Source organism: Anoplolepis gracilipes, chromosome 5 (assembly GCF_047496725.1).
Source record: "Anoplolepis gracilipes chromosome 5, ASM4749672v1, whole genome shotgun sequence".
NCBI classification, from domain to species: Eukaryota; Metazoa; Arthropoda; class Insecta; order Hymenoptera; family Formicidae; genus Anoplolepis; species Anoplolepis gracilipes.
This window is the reverse complement of record NC_132974.1, coordinates 963,048-985,595: the sequence shown is the minus strand read 5'-3', so window position 1 is coordinate 985,595 and position 22,548 is coordinate 963,048. Positions and strand designations below refer to the sequence as shown.

The 22,548-nt window shown below is 38.9% G+C and overlaps 2 protein-coding genes across 2 annotated transcripts; one reads left to right on the top strand and one right to left on the bottom strand.

Moving 5' to 3' along the window:
• Nucleotides 1–675: 675 nt before the first annotated feature.
• LOC140665601 (neurotrimin) lies at nucleotides 676–18,140 on the top strand. Its single transcript, XM_072891894.1, is given in 7 exon segments — nucleotides 676–1,564; nucleotides 8,418–8,569; nucleotides 10,372–10,579; nucleotides 10,681–10,977; nucleotides 11,287–11,438; nucleotides 11,440–11,564; nucleotides 11,566–18,140. Coding segments are annotated over 7 exon segments (1,077 nt in total). The 5' UTR covers nucleotides 676–1,494; the 3' UTR covers nucleotides 11,639–18,140.
• Kdsr (3-ketodihydrosphingosine reductase) lies at nucleotides 18,028–21,451 on the bottom strand. Its single transcript, XM_072891895.1, has 4 exons — nucleotides 21,207–21,451; nucleotides 20,208–20,637; nucleotides 19,526–19,767; nucleotides 18,028–18,659 (listed from the first exon to the last, which is right to left on the bottom strand). Exons 1-4 carry the CDS (start codon nucleotides 21,321–21,323, stop codon nucleotides 18,447–18,449), a joined length of 1,002 nt encoding a protein of 333 aa, XP_072747996.1. The 5' UTR covers nucleotides 21,324–21,451; the 3' UTR covers nucleotides 18,028–18,446.
• Between the last annotated feature and the right edge of the window lie 1,097 nt (nucleotides 21,452–22,548).

The window sequence follows — 22,548 nt, the reverse complement described above, 5'->3', positions numbered from 1 at the left end:
AGAGAGAGAGAGAGAGGGGAACCGTAATACCGTATTTGAAATTGTTTGGAGCAACTGGAGAAACTCGAAAGAGAGAACGCGTATAGAGACAAAAATAACGAGGCCGTTAAAGCGCTACGAGAGCTCTTTAACGTTCATTAACGAGCAGGAATAATCCGATGCTGTGCGACCTGACACGCTCTTACGACCGAGAGAGATGCGACGTTTCAATTTTCCCTCGAAACTGCTGGCGGAAAGCAGAACACGCGCGCCATTCAATTCCCAAAGAGAAGATATACAGGAGAGGATGACGTCGTGTAAAGAGCGTGAAATTTGTCCACGCTTGCGAGACGACGGGCAATGATCTTGGCGGGGTCTCGTCGCGTAGGATACACGGCGGCGGAAGTAAAAGTAGAGGTAAACGAGAAGGCAGAAAGAAAGAATAAAAAGAAGGGGAAGAAGAAGCAGAAGAAGGCGCAAAAAAAACGAAAGACGAGAAGAGCGGGAAGAAGAATTTGGAGCGGGTGTACCAGCGCCGGTGGAAGCTGCGCGACGCGGAATAAAGCGCGCAAAACCGAAGCGCAGGGACGGAAGGCGGCGGCGACGGCGGCGGCGGCGGCGGCGGCGGCGGAAAAGGCAGAAGGCCTCGAGGAAGGAGGAGGCTGACTGATCGTCGCCGGAGTAGAGAGTAGAGAGGAGAGAGAGAGCACGCCTGCGCGGAATCCCCGGGCGGGCGCGGGCAGTGCCACCGGAGGCCCGGCGGTTTCAGAGCTTCGCCCGGGACGACAAACCGCGGACGAGCCGAGTGCGGGAAACCCCGGTCGCGTTTCACCACCAGTCACTGTCGACCGATCCGAGGTATACCGAATGTTGGCACAGAACGAGGAGTGACAATCGCGGGGGTTGAAAAAAAGGATAAGAGGGGGGGAGATCTCGATTGTTAAACGGCGAGGCAGACCGTTTCGTGACCTTGGTGCGCGCGACACTTTGCGTTCTCTTCTTCTTTCGAGTGACAAAAGAAGGATTCGGTGATCTTGCTTCGGATCGGTTGCTCCGGAATATAACGATAAATTCTGCGCGCCGGGGGGACCGCTCGTCTAGACTGATCAACTCGATCGCGATCCGCCGGTTACGTTCGGTGAGGAGTATCCAACGGCAAGATAATGTGATATCACAGTGTTTGAAGGAAGAAGAGAACGGAAGAAAAGAAGAGAGAGAGAGAGAGAGAGAGAGAGACGGGAAGGTTGGTGAGTGTGCGACGAGGACGCCGCAACGAGCAGGTTGCAACGAGAGGGTTGCAACGACGGATAACGCGGGAGTATGCGCGACTCCTGGTAGCACCAGGCTGCAAGATGAGCGGGACGACGACGGATGATTATTAAGCAGAAGAAGCACCGGGAGTAAGGGATGCATTGAGGTGTTTCATGAGATGTCAGTGGATTCAGGGACAGTTAGGCCGTCGTCGTCGTCGTCGTCGTCATCGTCGTCATCATCATTGTTGTCGTCGTGATCACCATGAGGAGATCCTCCTACGTCAACTACTACGTCCTGTGCCTCGTGTGCTGGATCCTACTAGGTATTACTGGTAAGCTTCACTCGCCAAACATCTCTCGATCGTCCAGGGAAAACGTAACATTTAACCGTTGACGCAAAACAGATGGCGATGAAATATCAGACGCGGCAGGTTATGGTTCCAGAAGAGCAAGACGCTTCGAGAAGGGGGAAAGGAGAGAGGATGCTGCGATAGAGATATTCTCGATTCACGATGCATGCAAGGGTAGGTAGGTAGGTAGGTAGGTAGGTAGGTAGGTAGGTAGGTTGCGATCAAGCCGTCGATGTTGTCGCACGGATTTGCGGGGAGGTGGGGCTCCATGGCACTCGTGCTGCGGATGGATCGATCAGATTTTGGGGTGTAACGATACGTTGCATACGTCTCTCTCTCTCTCTCTCTCTCTCTCTCTCTCTCTCTCTCTCTCTCTCTCTCTCTCTCTCTCTCTCTCTCTCTCTCTCGCATATACCGTATTACGAATGCATACGATGTCACGTTTTTTCCTCCTATCCTGAACCGAACAAGGAATACGCGGAGGAGATCTCGGGGAATACTCGAGAATAGATAAGGATAAAAGGATTGAAGAGAGAACTCCGAACAGGAAGAGAGGAAGGGGGGAGGGAGAAAAGGGACACAACCTCCGGTCCCGGTCCAGGACCGTATCTAGCGCCACCCTTGTTTGTCGCGCCGCAGCATTGTACCTCCCTCCACTAGGTTCTCTCCACGTCTCCCTATCTCTCTTCTTTTGTCCCTTACTCCTATAACATTCTCCTCTTTGTCAGCCTCTTCTCCGCCCGCCATCCCTGCAGGATCTCTCTCTCTCTCTCTCTCTCTTTCTCTCTCTCTCTGCGTGTCGTCTCGATGATTCCGTCATCGGGCGATGAAGACGAGCGGAGAGAGACGAACGGCTCCCCCCTTTTCTCCACCGTGACGTCGTTCAGGGACGTGTCTATCGATTTCATCTCGCGCGGCTGCATCATCGCGATGCAATCGCGTTTTAAAACCCGCTCATGAAACAGAAACGTCGTATCAAGTGGTGTGTTTTGGAGAATCTATTTATAGATGACAGGAGGATGTACGTATTCACGAGACAGTCTAGTCGCGATCGTGGAGACGTTTTGCAGGATGAAACTCTTGCATCTCTTCTTTAAACATGAATTCAATCAAATTTGTCGAAAGAGGCCGACTTTCTTCATCAGTTTGTGAAACAAAGCAGTTCGAAAAGATTATTCATATATAAATGGTAATTTGTTGGTAGCTGTAAGATTGAATCTATTCTGAAAATAATCTTGCCAACTTATTGTTAGCAAAATGTAGGAGCTTTTATCTCGATGGAAAGAATATTTATACCAAGTGCAGAATTAACTTTAAAAGGCCAAGGGTTTCCGAATTGAATAGACGACACAAATATGTGACACCGCTAAGAATTTTTAACCGCGAGTGACGCAATCGCTCGCGAAAGAATATTTGTTTAAAAGACCGACCTCGCTCTCTTCAGCCTGTCTCTTCAGCGGGGCAAAATCAATTCTGGGAGTAACGGAGCGCGAACGGAAAATCCGAAGCGGCGATAAAATCGGATTATCACCATGGACCTCGCCCGCCTTTCGTAGCCGCGTGGAAAGTTCATCGACATCGCCGTTCCTGGCGATGCAATCGGTTTCGACCGTTGGTTGAATAATTTACTCAAGTATCAGCGTAGTTTCTCTCCGGGTAAACCACTTGAAAAGTACACTAATTACTCTCGACTACGAGAAGCTACTACGTGAAGTTCTACTACCCGGTAATGGCGAGTTTATTCCGACATCACCTCGACGATATATTATACACTTTCGATCCGTAGTACTCACATACGCTTTACACATACACCCACGTGTATGTGTCTAAGGCACGCTGCTACACAATCGCTGATTATACCTCACCGGTGATTAACCGCGGGCCGCTTCGCTCGTTCTCCGGAAATGGAGAAGTTCGACGTGCTATCAACGCGGATGCCACAACTCAGGGCTAAACTACTGACTCGAGACGTTGCACGAGCGAAACCGCGCTCGAGAAGTCATTTTGGATGGGCGAAATAGATTTTCGTAAAACGTGATGGGACTTTAGCGAACTTGCATTCGAGAAACTGCATCCCGCGGAGAAACGCGTTCTATCTATAATTGTTAGTATAATAACACAAATTTTTTTTTATTTATTTAGATTTATCATTGACGTCGATATTTATTTTGTATTAAAATTTATAGATTTATTTTCTATTTAAATTATAATTATAGACGGAAAAAAGATTGTTATATAAAAAATGTCACACTCTCGCGTGTGACATTAAATTATTCTTAGCACAAGGGAAAGGATTAATATCATCTCGCACGCATTACGGGAGTATTTCAATATAAGGCCGTCCGCGAGAGTTGAGAGTTATTATAAAATCACGTCACGCGTCGGAGGGAAATAATCTTTCAGGAGCTAAAAACTGGGATTTATGTGGCAGTTTAGTACACGATGACGTCGTAAAACTGCACGGGCATGCGTACGTGTCGTTCTGATAAAGTGGGAAAGGAAACACCAGCCTTCCTGGACGCAGCTTGAGTCTCTCTCTCTCTCTCTCTGCACATCGGGGGTAGCTTTGTCTCTTGGGAAATATATACGATTTTAGATTCGTCTTCTGTTTCCGAGAAATTTACTTCTTCTCTGCTCCTCCTCTCTCTCTCTCTCTCTCTCTCTCTCTCTCTCTCTGTCTTTTTCTTTCACGATCACGTTCCACGCTCAATTACACAGTGGGAAGACGCATCGGCAAGACACCTTCGCGACTTACTGTTACACAAAGTGGAACAAATTTACAAAGAGCCACGTTACCCCGGATTTTCATAATAATTTTCACTCCTCGACAGATTTTCTCGAGTACTTTTTATTTTTTTATTCTGCTCGTAAAACGTTTCAATTTTTTTCATTCAGAGAGCTTCGTAAAAAAACGAGCGACTTTAAGGCAACTTTTTTTAAACTTCGGTCAATTTAATCATTGATTAATTTATATTATAAAGCAACAGTAGAATATAAAAATTTTTATTATATACGAGAATTATATAGTTGGAAATTTTTACGTTGGTCATCTCGTAAAAATTAATAAACGATTAAATTAATCAGAGCGTGGCCCTTAATGATAATTGATAACGATAATCGAAATATTAAAGTTTTATTTTACGCTTTCGGATTAATTATTTCAGCGCTCTTAAATAATGCACGACCGCGTTGTCATCCGAGCTTTACAGTTTTTTATCGGAATCTCCGGTAAACGGGGGCGTACGCGTGATTTCCACGCACCCTTCACGAGGTTGTACGACGGGGTCGGCGCACAATCCGATTTATAAAACGTCGACATGAATAATGCACCTGCCAGTCGCGCCCACGCTCGTCATCGCATTCACGCCCAACGCATTCGATTATTCATTAATGAGAGATAGAGAGAGAGAGAAAACTTGCTTTAGCTATTACGTTGCAAAATTACACGTTTCACAACACGATGCATATCTGTACCGCGTTGTTATCCGTCCTTTACCTCCGCCCGCGAGGAATGTTTCTTTGCTCGATTTAATCTCGAGATAAGCGCGATTATTACGCACCCCTGAGGGACTATCGCGATCTCTCTCAGCAAAGTGTAATTCGGCTGGTGAAAAATACGTTTGGCGCGACGTGGACAGCATTTATATAGCGTATGATATTCGCGGTAGGCAAATGATCCCGACTCGGTGGGCGAGGGAGGGCTTAACCGCAGAGCGCGTGCGCAGATTTTACGTTCCTCAAGATCGACAGGATCGACTGCGCGAGAGGAGAGGACCGATAAACAGGCCTCGTCTCTCGACGCGGATTCATATCTCCGACGCGTTTGACAATACAGCGCTTGTCGTCGCGCCCTGATTGCCAATCTAGGCGCAATCTTTCCTGCGGAAACGTGTTGGCCAGATGGATTCGTCGACTATGACTCACGATCCTACAGGATACGGTTGCGACGTTTCCGGGATGATATGATTTTGCCACCGACTGGAATGAAGCGAGTCATTTTTTTATCGCGAGTGAAGATTGACCTCATTTATTATTCTCGAAAAATCAATATATGACAGTAGGATGATTTTTTTTTCTTTCAAAGTTGAAGATGATAAACTTTAGGAAACTAATAAAGTAATTATTATTTAATATTTAATTTTTAATATGTAATATATAATAAGTATAGTTAATACATATAATTATTATTTATATTATATTAAATTTTATATTATATTATATTTAATATTAAATTTAATCATTTCGAAATCTTCCTAACTCTTTCTCTTTCGTTGCAATTATTTTAAATGTTTATTTGTATAAGAAAAATGGAGGGAAAAACTTTACTTGAAAAATTATGTGAAAAACACAAATCTACAAACATTCTACCAGCATTGTTTATCTTGGTTTGCCGATTATTTGTCAAGATAAATTCATGATTCATTACCCTGCATTTAGCTTGACTGAAACAATAATTAACGCCGTTGCAGCGGCTGTGATTTTCTTGCGCATAAGTAGAACAATCGATGCACGATAAGCCGTGTGGAGCGAGGTTTGCATCGTATACGAAGGATTTCATATTTATTCCTTATCACGTCGCGCTTATCACCCCCGTGATCTTAATTAAGCGTAATTATCAACAGCTTTGTTGTTTGTCAAAGTTTCGGCAAATCTTGATAGCGTGACGACACATGTTTGCGTCTTATGTAATTCAAACGACCCAAGGAATTAATAACATCAATCTACGAATCTAGTTCTCCTAATTAATACAATAATAATTTAATATATATATATATATGGAATCAACGTATTACAATAAAAGTATAAAATGAGCTGAATATTTATCAATTTAGTCAACTACACAAAAAAAGATTATAGTTTAGAAAATATTTTTATTTTCATGTAAATCTTGAAATGAAATTACATATAGTTAAGCGAATACAAATTGCTTGTTTAAAGACATTTAATATAACTTCTATCAAGAAATATATATTTTTATTACTCAAGAATCATTTTCATAAATAGAGAAAAAAAATTTCGATGAACAAATAGTAAACTTTTGTTTACTATTTTATTTTAATCTAAAAATTTGTTATAATAAAATTAAAATAATAATGTTATCTTCTTGAGAACTTCATGATTATACATATAATATTAAATAAAATTATTAATATTATTGAAATTTAAGATTAAGTACTACAAATATATAGGATAGGGCATAAAGTATATATTTTCAACCAATTATTCAATCCATTTAATTTATTAATGATGATCTAAATTTATCTTATGTATCTATATTTATCTTATATACTTTTTCTATCAATTTATAATTGTTTAAATCACTTAAGAAGGCTCGAAAGGAGTCTGAAACGGTTGGATCATTAATAATAAAATATAAATTGAATAATTGATTGAAAATTACCTTATACCCTACATCCACGTCGGCTCTATTACCTAATTGTTTCTATATTTGTATCACTTAGTAATAGTTAGAGCCTCTAATTTATTTAATTTAGATTACGTATTGTTGCTTTTATGAAACAATGATTGCTAAATAATCAAAGTATGTAAGTTTTAATTTAATTTTTTTAACTCTATTTTTTTTTCTGTGTACGCTTCCATGGGTATAAAATGTTCTGTCGTCGTGATTCGGGATATCATTCTTTACACTTAGCTGGCAATCGTGTTCTTCGATTATGGCCATGCGAAACCGGACGAACAGCCGCGGGATCCCACGCGTTATACCGATCGAACATTAGATATCGGATGTGATATCGTCAAGGCCGTTGGAAAGACGCCCGCCGAATGCTGATCCGCCTTTAGATTTCTCCGAAACGGAATCCCCGGGATTAGTATCCATTTCCCTCGGGGACGGCACCTCCTTGGCGGAGTCTCCGCGATAGGATTTATTCCGAATAGCGTCGCACGAACGAGCGAGCGAAAACGGCACACGAATGCGAAATAGCATCCTCTTCTTCGAGGTCTGGCTCGGTTTTATTATTCCATTGCGACGCCAAAATTCACTCCTTCCATGTTAATTTGCCGCATAACGTGTGCCGATGACGCGGGCGATGCGGCTGAAATTATACGGATGTTTTCAGGATGCATCGCCGAAAATTCGCGCGGTTCACGCATCCGCGATTTCTTTCACCGAAAGAATATCTATGCAAGATGTAGCAAAAAGATTAGGAATAAATAAAACAACGTATTTATCAGTGAAAAATGAAGGGATTTCTTAAATAATGGAGGTCTATTAAACATAAAAAAAATTAACTCCTTATCTCCAGTAACGTAAATATGGAACTTGATGGAGCTATTTAAAACACGCACATTAACACATTATTGGCGTTTACAAGTCCATAAATAAAATGCATACATCTGCCATTTCCTTAATGAAATATTTCAACCAAGTTTTTATTAATTTATCTTGAAAAGCTTGAAAGAAAAATTTAATTATTTTATATTTATTTTTTTTATATTTAATAAATCTCAATTAAATCTATTTCTTTTTAAACAAATTTTAAAGCGCCCTGCATCTTCTTTTTATATCCTACGAAGGGAAACAAAGACCCATGACATAACAAAATATATAAATTAAATAAAAATAATAAATAATAATAAATATATATTAAATGAAAATACATATAAATTTATATAAGAAAGTACTTTTTATTTTTCACGATGAACATGCTGCTTTATTTGTTTTCAATCTTTTTGTTACACCCTGTATACACACATACGTTTGTCGTATCTCCGCATTGCGCCCGAGTTTCTCCGTCTCGTGATATCACGCAACGATACCGAGACGTACACACGCCAGACAGACTTTTTTTCTGAGAGCCGGGAATTTTTGCAGGGGTGAGTACGAGATCTCATTCGTTGGTGAAGAGGTTCGACGGGATTTACACGGGGCCTTACTTTGACTCGAACACTCCAACGAATATCACAGCGCAGCTGGGCACTCACGCTTACCTACCGTGCAAAGTGCGGCAGCTTGGTAACAAATCAGTAAGTCATTTGACGATATAATTAAAGCGTTGACCTAAAAAAAGCTGTAAGCGTCGCGGGAATAAAAATCTCGGGATATGTCTTTTCTGACAAATAAAAAAATTAATGTCTTAACAGCGTGACGCTTACAGTTGTTTTTACGTCTTACATTTTGTTTACTATGGTTATCTTATGTAAAGGTAACGTGGAGTCATACGTATCAATACACCTGTCATCGCGCCTTTGAATTGAGACCTAATTTGTCATATCGTCTCCTGTATCTTTAATAGGTCGAGGGAGTTGCCTCATATGTTACATGATATTGACAGTTTGATTTATTAACGAGTTTACTTGACGGATATTGGCATGTAATGGCGAAATTCCTGTCTGACAGTTCTCTGGATAATGCGACTCTATTTGAGTATTCGATAACGATGATGCTAAAAATCGGATAAATTATTACAACTAAATCGAGCAGAGTTTAAAAGACAATTACTTTTACAATTACTGCTCTGGTTTCATTTAGTACCATTTCATCGCTTATCTTCGAGCAAAATTTATTTATATGCAAATGCCCTCATCTCTCGATCTCTATTTTATTAATATTGATTGAGTTCTCGGCGATTATAATTGATGCACAAAAAGCGATAAAACTTATTTCCGTTATCAATCATCTTTTTTACTAACGTTCCGAAAAAAAAAAAAAAATGATCTTGAACAGCCTGCGACCGATTTTAACAAAAGTTTACAGTTTATAAATTACAACGACATGATTAATAATATTTCACAATCGCTATATCGCGCGAGACTTGTCCTATTTCCCTCATGACGGATAATCATCCGCGACAGATAACCCGCCCACGTGTCTCGTGCTATTAAATCGTGAATTGCGATCGCGGCTCCCATCGTCGGATCAATTTACTTCGCTAATAAAACGCCAATCTGTTAATGATTCGCGTTTTATCCGGCCTCCCCACACGCTCCCGTAACCCGCATCACGAAATCAGTAATCGGAGACTCGTGTCAGGGGTCGGGCGGAGGGGGGGGGGGGTAGAGGACGGTTTTGCAGAGGGTGGTCGTCATCAGACGCGTAATTCCCGCTGGCACGCAGAGTACACTCAAAGGTGGTCCCTCGTTAACGAACTTGAACGTGTACGCAGGCAAATACTCGTACTCGAGTACACAGGGTGTACAGCTGTCGTCTATTGGCACGCGCTCGGGGATTAAGTGTCCGGTAACACGCAACTCTCGTAATAATCCCGGCGCGTACTTGAGGACCGTCGCCGTCGCTCGATCCTTATCAGGTCGGCGAATTAAATGTATATTCGTACGTCACCTTCGTTTTTCGAACGACGCAAGCTGCTGCCCGTATTTGTGCACCATCTAGATTTCCGTCGAGGGCGCGCGCGAGCCGTCCGGTCGATGAACGATAAATTAACTTCGCGACACGAGAAGCGGAAGATTGATCGTCCGGAATCGGAAGAAGCGGAATGCGAGCTTTCTTAATTTTTTCACCGTATCTTTGCCGTTGCTTGTTATACTTGTCGAGCTTTTTATACGCAACCTCAACTTTTTCCGCCTCTCTCGATATCCACTCAATTGCGAATAATGACTGGGCGACAGTCTGATGATTCTGAAATCAAGTTAATGTGATTTGAAGGCTAAAGGCTAATGAAAACGAAAGTAAAAGGTCTCAGATGTGTTTGGAAAATTCTTAAAGAGATCAATAATTGTCAAGTGATTATAAAATAATCTTACATGTGTGAAAAATTTAATGTAAGAGATTCCATTTAAGACAGCGATTAATTTCGGATTATTTGAAGGTTTCCTGGATCAGAAGAAGAGATTCGCACATCCTCTCGGTGGATAGAACCATGTTCATTCCGGACGAAAGGTTCCAGGCGATTTTCGGGGAGGCGGACACGTGGACGCTGCAAGTGAAATATGTGCAAGCGCGCGACGAAGGCGAGTACGAGTGCCAAATCTCGACCGATCCGAAGAAGAGTCACATCATCAAGCTCAATATCGTCGGTGAGTCTTAAGCGCGAGTATTAAAAGCCGATTACTCATCGGCTTAAAGAGGGGGAGGAAAAGAAACCCAGAAATATCAACTAATCGAAATCACGTTGCAGTGCCAAAGATCGAGATCTTGGGGGACCGTGACATGTACGTGAAGACCGGAAGTACAGTCGCAATACGATGCGTGATAAAGCAGTCCCTCGAGGGCCCGTTCTACGTTTTCTGGTACCACGAGGGCGATCGCGTTCTAAATTATCAGCTGGGCAAAATCGACATTCAGACGAAGAGGATGGATCAAGATACCGTGAGCAGCCTCGTGATTCACAACGCGAGACGAGAGGACTCGGGTAACTATACTTGCAGCCCGAGTAACCTGGATAGCGCGAGCGTGCAGCTACACGTGCTAAACGGTAAGTTTGTCTTATTTTGGGAAGAGAAAAAAAAAAGTCTGTAGAAATTAAAATTAAAAAAATAGACCAGAGCTCCGAGGCTTTTTTCTTTTTTTCCAAAAATGTAAACTTTTGTCATTTGTATAATTCATGCGGCGTTGTACTTTTTAATATGCACGAGCAGACTTTAACAAAACGCTTAAAAAAATGTGAAATATAAAAATTGCTCAAGCCGAATATGGATGGCAATTTTTCATGACTGACTTTACTCCCTTGTCCATTGTTGTTTCGCGATGCAAATATATCGGGCGTTTTTTTTTTTTTTTCTAGGGGAACATCCCGCGGCGATCCAGAGAGGCATCAGTTCAGCGCCGGGTGGTTGTCCTACTTTGTGGTGGCTGGCAGGAGTGGTAACATTGTACTCGAGTCACGGCAGCCGCCCGTTCGTCCTCGTTCTTCTGATCCTTATGGTTCTCTACTCGAAAAATCCATCTTACTTTGCGACGGAACGATAATCAGGCAAAACCGCAAGGATGGTATACGCGTATAATCGATTATCTCCTGCTACGAGACCCCGACTACCTCGAGAGAAGAGATCCTCGACGTTGCGGACCGATTTCCCGAGATCAGAAACAAAAAGGACGATGGGGTGAGAGGATTAGGAAGATGGAAGGTAAAATGATAGGAAGAAAGAGAAAGATAGAAAGGGAGGGAAGAATAATGATTCTGGTGATAGTATGTTTTTTCTCTCGCGAAGTAAGAGTTAGAGGTTTATCTCGATTATCGAGACAGTGATCCGGCCGTTAGAAATTAGAACTTAGTTAATTATATGAATTCTTGTTAAATTGCTGCGAGAACTATACGTGCTGGAGAAGCTATGAAATTTTTGACGTTGTCGAAAATATAAATTAGGTCGAGTTTGAATATAAAACAAACGGGTGGTCCGTGAACGAGTTTAATTATTTTCAGTAAAAAAAAAAAAAATTTGCGAACAAAATGATAATTTTACGCATAACGTTATTTATTAATCTTACAATACATTTTTTTCAAAAATTTTATCTAAAATAATCATCGTTTTATTGAAGTTAATTCCTATATATTTCTACGAAAACGTGTTTGTCTTTGTGCTTTTTTTTATGTTTGCAAAATAGTTTCACGTACTTCCCGTTTGTTATTAGTCCGACAAGGTAGAAAGAAGTTACGAAATCTCAAAAAAAGCTCTCTAAAAATAATCGTGAGATCTTGTCGCGAGGGCGTTGGGTAGTTTCGTAGCGCCCGTTACAAGAAGGCGATAATGTGATGAGAAATATATGTAGGACTGAAAAAGAGAGAGAGAGAGAGAGAGAGAGGAAGTCGATGAGCGACGACAAGGGAAGGAACCGTGATGAGAATGGGAAAAAAACAGAAAAACTTCGTCCGCGCCGCTCGAATAGAATTGAAACTTGTTCGATGAATTTTCGAAATGCGATGTGATTTATTATATTCGATAGCGACCGATTATAACAAGCGTGTCTATACTCGACGTCTATCGCGTGATCTAGGATCGTCCTGAGATTGAGCAATCTCGACCATTGTCTCTTAGATGATTTGTCGATATGAGCTCAAAAAAAAAAAAAAAAAAAAAAGAAAAAGAAAAAGTGAATTTTTTTTAATTTATCGTTCAGCAGATTTATTCCGAAATGGTTTGAAACAAACCTACGAGGACAGATAGAAAGAATCTTAAGACAAAAGGAATTTATTGGAAGATGAAAAATGTTAATTAGACGACGATGATAATATTTGATCCGAAGAAATGAATTCATATCAAGCGACGTCTTGCCATATCAGATTCAAATTAGTCGCGCGATATTTCCAGCACGAAAACAGATTTGACATACATATATATATATATATAGATGAAATGAATCATTACTTTTAATACGAATCATTTTTATTCGAGGTTCATCGACCGAGAGAACCTTAAGGACAGACGAGATGTCGCGAAGGAAATTATCACTGCCCCTATAAATACTTAAATCTCGTTCAAAGATGACTAAGCGAAAAAAGACGATCCGCGATCAATATTTTAGTATTAAAAGCGCATTGAGTATACACACGCCGATCAAAATAATATCATACGTCCGCGCATGCACAGGCTAATTTACCGCGACGTGGGCCGCGCAGACCGATACATTTTCCACTGATCCACTGATTCATTTATCATCACGTTTGCGATATTTCGAGAGAATATCGAATTTTTATATTGAAAATTGGAACATCTCTTAGAAATTTAGAGGAAAATACACATTCTAATGAAATTAATATTTAATATTCAAATAAAATATTTTTATCCTTTCTGTAAAAGTTGTCGAAATTAATAAAAAAAAGATAGCTATTTCTCTATTAAACGTAAAGGTGATATTTGCCCTATATATAAAAGATTTACAAATATACGCGTGTAATATAATCTATCTACAAGTTTTATATGTATTTTAAATCCTACTTTGATTCTTTTTCGACGGGGTTTTTTGAACGTTTCATAGAGATGTAACGATAGGCGGATACTTTCGGTAATTAAATTACCTTTTGATAAGATTTCGCGTATTTTCACGATGACGGTTTTGGCCCGCGGCGTGCCCGCCTCTGAGCATGATCGGTTGTATAATTTAGCGAACGAGCGTACGGCTTTCCGGATGGGTGCGCCCCCCACGCGCCCCCCGCGAATTTGCTTTCTTCTCGCAAGTACTCTCTAGAAGAAATATACTGTTTTTTATAATATTATATATATATATAAATAAATCTATATATATAAATATATATATATATATACAAACGAACAGAAATATATATATGTATATGTGTACGCGCGCAAATACGTTGCACATGGGTGTTGAATATTGAACAAGTTTCAGCTCGCACGAACGAGGGGTGCATATAAAGCGTATAGGGCGTAAGTTCTCGTTGAGACAATTTTTTGGAGCAAAGTCCTGAAGAGATATACGATAAAGAGATGCGAAAACGAGAGGGAAGAAATATACATCGTGAAATACGAGGACACCGGCAGGAGACGAACGATTCGTTAGAATATCTACGATTCATGTGATTGTAAATAACATAATATAGCATATAAATAACGTAACGTTAATTAATGATATGCCGTACGTGTTACACACTAAAGAAACAAGAAAAAAAAATTAACTAAATAACGTTACTGTGTAATTTTTCGGATCGTAAAACACACGCATTGGAATGGGTCTGGCCGCCCGTGCTAACCGGCTCGGGAATCACGCACGGTATCGCAAAAGAGGGTGCAGATTTTCTCGATTAAAAGAAGAAAAAAAAAAAAAAAAGAAAGAATCAAGAAAGATGCCGCGCGTATATACATGTATACGATGTTCTCCAAAATCGTCCGAGACTTCCATTTCGATTCGAACATTCGCGGGTATCTCGTGATCGAAATGTGAAAATTACCTAGGATACGATCTTCACGCGTCGTCCGGGATATTATCCTAGACTTCCATTCAAAGACTTTTCTTTTTCTTTTTTTTTTTTTTAAACGGACGGGGTCCTTTCGCGCGTCTTATGCGCGATGACAGATCTTCGGTGCTTGTCTCGTCAGAGGGTTAAGTACAACGGAAAAAAAGCGACGCGAAGATCGGATGCGGAACGCAAGCACCGGCGCGCACGCTTTTCCATGGCACGCCGGTGCCAATGTCCGAGTGCGAAAAGAAAGCGGAACGCGCACGTTTCTTCGTGAACGCGCACGTGGATAGCACGGGCCGGCCACACGCGACTAGATGTAACACACTAATTAATGCCTAGCGTAAGAGAAAAAAAAACTAATGGATATAAATGCAGATATATTGTCGGACATAATAGCCAGGCGGGGTGAATGCGCGAGCGACTGTGAAAAAAAAAAAAAAAAAAAAATGCTACGCGGCTCGGATGCGAACGTACGGCTTTAGCGTGTGTGCGTGAGTCTGCTTGCGACGAAAAGACTGAGAGAAAAATCGGCGTGAAAGGAAATGAGAAAGCGAGAACAAAAATTAAGCCACATGCATACATACATATATACGGATACACAGACACACACACACACACACACACACACACATACATACACACACATACGCACATCTAAACGCGTACATTGAGAGAGAAGTTCGTTGGACTGACGTGTACCAAGGCGTTGGTCGAATGACACATTTTAAGATAAAAAGGGTCGATCGGGGATGCGGTGCTTCCTTATATCGTTTCCGCCTTTTCTTCTTCCCGCGCCTCGCGAGGCTAATATCGGATATATAGATGAAAAGATCTGAGAACAATGTTGCGCGCGAGGCCGCTGCCGCGATTAAATCCTCCTTTTTCTCGCTTTGACAGGGGCCTCCCCCTCGCGGGGTGGAAGAAGAAATGCAATTCCGCGCTCATCCCCGTCGCTCTTTTGCTTCACCGCAAAAAAAAAAAAAAAAAAAAAAAGAAAAAAAAAGAGATAAGTAACTTAAAGAGAAGAAAATAACGAGACGGCGGGACGACGAAAAAAAAATCCAATTGGGAGAGAAACGTCGTCTTAAAATCTAATTCTAATGTAGAACAGCATTGAATTTTTGTACCAAAATCTATTGTAGTCCTTAAGTGTCGCGTATACTTCTTTCCGTTCGACGTTGCCGATCGCGGGCTTATCTATTATCTTATTTCTCGTTTTTCTCGAAAAACATCGTCGGAGAAGCAAAACGAAGAAAACCTGCTAAAGATATCTTATTCGTTAATATTAAAGCTCCCGGATCTTTGATTATACGAATCTTTCTTTCTTCGCGATATATACTGTAAAAAATAACCGCAGACAAAGTGTCTAAAATTTTCTTACAGCCACCCTGTCCGAATTTTCAGACGTTCTTCTAAACTCTTTAGAAAAATGACTGATGATAAGACAGACTGTCTGAAATTATTTTCAGACACTCGGATTCGAGTGATTAGACAATAAAATGTGTCTGAATTCTTGAGAAATTTTTTACAGTGACATCGTGAACGAACCTTCCGCATCTCACGTGAAGATTCGAGATAACGATGCGAATCCGGGAGCCTTATCTTCTCCGATTGATCCGACGCAGAAACGCGCGCCGATTCCCGAGAGTCGCGGTACGAATTTCAAAGTGAACATACTTTGTTTCTCGAGAGTGATGTTTGTGACCGTCCTGACAGTACGTCGATGTGCTCTTACGCGTAGATAACACGAAGTTAGATGTTACTTCGAGATAGTAAGCTATATACGAGAGAGAGAGAGAGAGAGAGAGAGAGAGAGAGAGAGAGAGAGATGTTCGTGTTCGGGCGATACGATACCGTCGTCATCGGAAAGATGAAAGACGGGTAAAACGCGGTGACCCAGAAATAGAATCTCTATCAGTTCGCGGGGATTCCAATTCCTACGTGATCCATCCGTGTTGCCGCGCCATCAAGTGATCTTGAATTTTTTTTTTTTTTTTTTTTTTTTTGTTTTCTTTTTCTCCTCAAGACGGAGAAACATCCCGTAAATCGATTACACGGTTCTGGCAGATGAGAAAGAAAGAGAGAAAGAAACAGGTCATCGGAAATCGATTTCGAGTCTGGCGACGGAAAAGAGATGTCTTCTTCGAAAGTGATCAACTTTTTAGGCGAACATGAAACAATTGCAATAGCTCTGCTGGAAATTGTATTTGAAATAATTGAAAATAATTATTGCAATTTTAACCCTCTACTGCATTTATGTATGTCTGAAAGCGCGAACGACCTGAGTCGTTCTCTCTCTCTTCAAATATAAATGTAATAAATCTTTAATCTTGATATATACGAATTATTCAAGAATACAGTCCTCTATATTAAAACTGAACGACTCGCTTTTTTGTCCGAGCGGATATTTATTCCGTCAGCCGTGGAGGGTTAAAAGAGCGAATAGAGAATTATTTGTCGTCGATCGACACCCTCGGGACGGCGGATAACTTCGTTAAAGCGTCACTATAATGAAATTCGCGAAGAAACGCATCGTGCGATTATTACACACGAACATTGAAGCTCCCGAACGTACGATTTGACGAGTATTACGTCATCGGCGGTGGCTTATTACGTTGGTATATCTTTAGCGAAATGTACGCTACGTAAGAGAGATCGACATCGTAAATCAGGAGCTTCGATAAATCCATTGCGAGCAATTAAGTTCGACAACGTCCTCTTAACGTTAAAAATGAGGTCCTACGTTAACGGGCGTTTGGTTGACAGCACGCGACAGATCACACTGTAGTAAGGGGTCTAATTAATCGTTAACGCAACATGTCTGCCGATTCGAACGTTCGACGAAGATTTGCGACCGTAAAAGCCAGAGGGTTGAGACAAGTCACGGAAATTGAAGCGAGAAGGCAGAATTTGTCGAGCGCGCGGATAAGCGGACATCGATTTAAAGTTAATCGTAAGTTTTAAAAAAGAAGAAAAACAGCAAAAAACACTCTGAAGATATTCCTCGAAGCCAAGCCTCGTCTCATGGATTCGCATCTGTACACCTTAATAAGCGCTTTAGGGTTAACGAGAAAAGAAAAATAGACTTTAACGAATCTACGAGATGATGCCGAGGAAAGAACGAAGAATATTGGAGCGAATGGGATAAACGGAGCGAGAGACAGTTAAAAATGAAGTGCACGAGCGAGAGAGAATGAGAGAGAGCGAGAGAGAGAGAGAGAGAGAAAAAGTGAGATAGAGAACGAGAGCGAGATAATAAATCAATGTTAAACCCATCATTATCGAACTTTCGCAATTTCGAGAGACACAAATCTTCGTTGACCGCCGTTTCTACGCATATAAGTTGATTTTAGGAAGCTGGACGTGACAAGCTCGCACTCGGTCGGCGCCGATCGTGGTTGCAGGATTTTACACGAATGCGGAAAAAAGGGAGATTTATTTGAATGAGTTTATAAAGAGGAAGAAGCACGACTTTGATCTTTTACAAATGGCGTGCAGACGCGATCGACGTCGAACGGGGAGCCCCGTCCACGTCTCATGGGAGGTACTCTTTACATACGAATGTTTCAGCGTTTCCGTTTTTAAACTATCGTGGCGAAGCGGGACGAAGAACGGTCCTGTTCTATGTGTGTAAGAACCATAAAGCTTAATAAAAGAAAAAAAAAAACATTATACTATGAACTTACGGGATATCTAATAAAAGTAAGCCAAACCGTTAAGAACGTGTTTTACTTCTTTCTCGAAACACATACATTTTTTGGTGTTACATTATATACATATATTGTTATACAATAATGTTTCTTTACAAGTTATTGTGAAAATGGAAGAGTTTATTTTGAAAAGAAAATAAAATAGACATCATGTAAATCTAAGTAAATTGTGCGAATGTCGATATATCACAAAAAAAAAAAAAAAAAAAATATGTCATTCGTGAAGGTTTATCAAAATTATATTAAATGCTTTGGTTGGGAATATATAAAAAAAAATATCACATGTTAATATCTGATCGATAAGAGAATGTAGAGAAATCACTCAGATTTTTTATTTTTATCACGCGTTGTTATGCAGTTCAGGATGATCTTGTCAAAGCAGATTAGGTAGAACGCACTAACTATCCGCAACAGTCCCATCAGCAATGCTTGTAGCAACAGTTCGCTGATCGACTTGAACGGCGACATTCCCGAGCACAACGTGGCCAGAATAAAACCGTCCAGACCGATGAAAGAGAAGAATTTACCTGCCTGCAATATCATTATCATCCAACAATAAAGGAAATCAAGAAAAGAGAACCCTGGTGAAAAAAATTTTATAATTTCCTGAAAATTTTAGAAATTTAAATGTAATTTAAATTTATAATTTAATTTGTAATTTAAATGTTTAAAAGACTTAAAACATTTTTGAAAAAAATATCAGATTTATTCAAGTTTTTTAATATTTTTAGAAAATTATAAAATAAGAAATTTCAGAATATTTTAGAATAAATTTGTACAAAATTTATTTATGAAAAAAATATAAAATATCTCCATATTACTCATTGTCAGAATATTTATATAATGAATTTTAATGTATTCTTTTTAACGAAATATTTCTAAAAAAAATCCACAATTTATCAGCTTTTATATTTCTCTTGTTTGTGCATTTCATTTAGCGATACAAATTAATGCGTCATTTTAGCTTTATTTTCCACAAAAAATCAAAAAAAGATAAAATAAGATATGTGTTGATTTCTGGTAATGCGTCATTCTACCTTTGTATAATATCTAATAGATAATAAAAATAAAATGGCATTTATGTTCTTTTATCGTTATGTAATACATGTGTATTCAAAGAGAAGAGAGATAAATAAAAACTGATAAATCGTGGATTATGAAAATACCTCAGATATTTTCAGATATACTAATCTGAAAAAAAAACGAGAATTATCGTGAATACTCATAAATTTTTAGATTCCTTTTCTGAACATTTCTGATAATTGTACCAATTCGTATAGAAAATTTTACAATTTTTCTGAGAAAGTTTTCGAATTTTTATAGAAAATCTGGAAATTTTTATGAGAAATTCCGTGAATATTTTTCACCAAAAAATTCGCTATTTTTCGGATACTAACCAGCGCGTCCTTGAAAAGCTTGTCGGCGACTACGTCGGGATTGACTAGTTTTGACGTTTGTGATATGAGTTTTGTTTCCAGAGGCTTCGACAGCTCTTCGATGGCGAAACCAGGCGTGTCTGTGTCAGGCGGTAAAGACAGAGTCACAGAGATATTATATGGTCGCAGTTCCATCGCTATGCTTTCCGCCAGGCCACGAAGCGCGAATTTCGTGCTGCAGTAAGCGGAGTAGCCAAAGATACCTGTGCAAATATGCAAATTCTCCTTTATTTACGCTTATTTAAGTAACAGGGTGTATATTCCCTGAAAAAATACAAAAAACCTGAAATAATCTAGGAAATTCGCATAGAATTTATTTAATTGGGACTAAATTTTTGTCCAAAAACCCTTTCTTTGATAATTTTGCCCTTAAACTGTAAATTATAAATAGATATCTATCTCTGTAGATATTTAATATCCTAATAAAATATTGAATATGCAATGCATATTCTTTATTTTAAAAACGCTTAAAATAAAAATTTTATTTTAGACAATTGAACGAAAAAAGTCTTTAAAATATTCTCTTTACCTAGAATTTTACATAAAAATATCTGAAAGATCAGGGAAGCGAATTTTTTTTACAAGATTTGAATAGACAGCCTGGAGCAGCAAATATCAATGAGAATGTCTAACGCAAATATACCTAGGAAAGCAGCTGCAGATGATGTAAGCACAATCACTCCTTCCCTGGAAGCTTTCATTCTCTGCGTGACAGCCTTTATACAATAATATGTACCGAGCAAATTTATGTGTATCATTTTGTTTAGACTGTCCGGGGTGGTGTCTTCTATTTTACTGCAGATCGCGATACCAGCACAATTGACGAGCATGTAAATTGGTCCCATGGTCTTCTCGAGATCGGCCAGTGCCTTCTCAACGTTTTCATAATTTGCTCCGATATCCAAAGACAAATATTCCACCCTTTGTACATCTTTGTTCTCGCAAGCGTGCAGTATTTCGTTTTTGGCTGCCTCTAATTTCTGAACATCCCTCGCAATTATCGTGACATTCGCCCCGTGTCTTGCAGCGATAATCGCTACGCATTTTCCGATACCGCTGGAGCCACCAGTTATCTGAAAAGAAGTTTATACTTTTAAGATTTTTCAGCTACAACAATTTAATGTGCAATCTTTCTTCTCACACAACCTTTTGCATCCTGTCAACAAACGAGATCAATAAAACTCTGAATATTGTCAGACAAATAAATAGTGCCAAGATTTTTTTATGTAAATATGTATGTAATTTCTTTTACCATTGTGTATATATTCCTTAAAAAAATTATGGAAAACGGCTACTAATCTTTCTAACGCAATATATAGTCTGATAATTTGACATAAATTTAAAGAATTTTCACTTTTATTTGAATAAGTTTTTATATTTATATTAGCTCTTATGATAAATAAGAATCCATTGTCAAGATTTTCTATGTAAATATGTAATTTCTTATCATTGTATAGTCTGTCTATATAATTGTAAAGATAATCTCAAAGAAGTGGGGCATTTTAATAAATTCATTTAATTATTATTAAAAAGTTTTATTATTTTTATTATTTTCGCGCTATTAGCTTGTTTTTATTTGTTTTTATGTAATATTTATATGAATAAACGTTCTTTTTCGAGGTTAGAAGATATAAATACTCACCACAACGTGTTTGTTCTTGACACTCTTTAGTCGCGGATTCCAGAACAATTGTTTGATTATCAAGAGAACAATTATTAAGACAAACGCGACCAGCGTCGCTCCAAGCCAAGCACTCATAATTCGTTTACGTATCTTCTCCAAAAAATGGAAAGTATCAAACCCGCAAACACTCTGCAACAGTATTATATTTCGTTTCGGAGCACTGGCGAAGATCTGCCTTCAAACCAGTAAACCGACTCATGATAGTCACGTGCAGTCACCTACAACCGTCAAGTCAGTGTTCTTCAATACTCGGACTCGGTTTAGACAGACACAGAACCTTATCCACGGCTGCTGATCTTTCCAACGCAATATATAATTTAATAATTTGACATAAATTTAATGATTTTTAATTAATTTTGTTACGTATTTTTATTATTTGCTATACTTTCATTTCAATAAATTTTTTATATTTATATTAAGCTCTCATTCGTTTATTGTAAATAAATAAATATTCCATTGAGAGTAGCACCTGACACATCTCGCTATTATCTCGTATTTATTAATAATCGTTGATAAGATACCTATAATTTGATAAAAATTAGAGATTAAATTTACTGGACTTGTCTTCGCAGAGATTTTTACCGAGTATTATCAGGCGTTTTAGATAAAAGAAAAAAAAAGTTTTCATCATTGAAAACTTTTCGAAAAATATAATCACACTTTTGTGAAAAAAAAAAATTGCTGAAATTTTATTTTTGTCAATACATTTTTCTTATCTAATGTATTTGTTATATTTATACAAAATGTAACTGTATCCGTGAAAAATATTGTGTGCATCCTGTGTTCTTGGAAGCCATCTGGATTACGAATAGGTACCGGAAAAGTCATCCTTCACCGAGTTGACTTACCTTTGCTTCTCACATATTTCATACCGTATAAGAGTTTACACATCGAAAATAGTATTGGGAATACATGCTAATGGTGACAAAATAACATGCAACGTAAAGATTTGCATATAAAAATGAAAATTGTCAATTAAAAAATTACAAATAAGATAAAATATATATATATTTCAATATGAATCATATATTTATATAACGTCGGGAAAAAAGAATAATCTACAGTAAATCCACAATAATTCTGATTTAATTTTTATCATATGTAATTTACATGTCTATATTTATTATTATTATTATTATTATTATTATTGTTATTATTACATATGTTTATATTTATATGGATGTATGGATACAAATGCATTCATATATCCACAAGGTTTCAATCATCAATGCAACAGAATTCATTATGTTACTAAAACCGCAATGGTTGACCTCAATGATTTCTGTTTATAATTTATTAC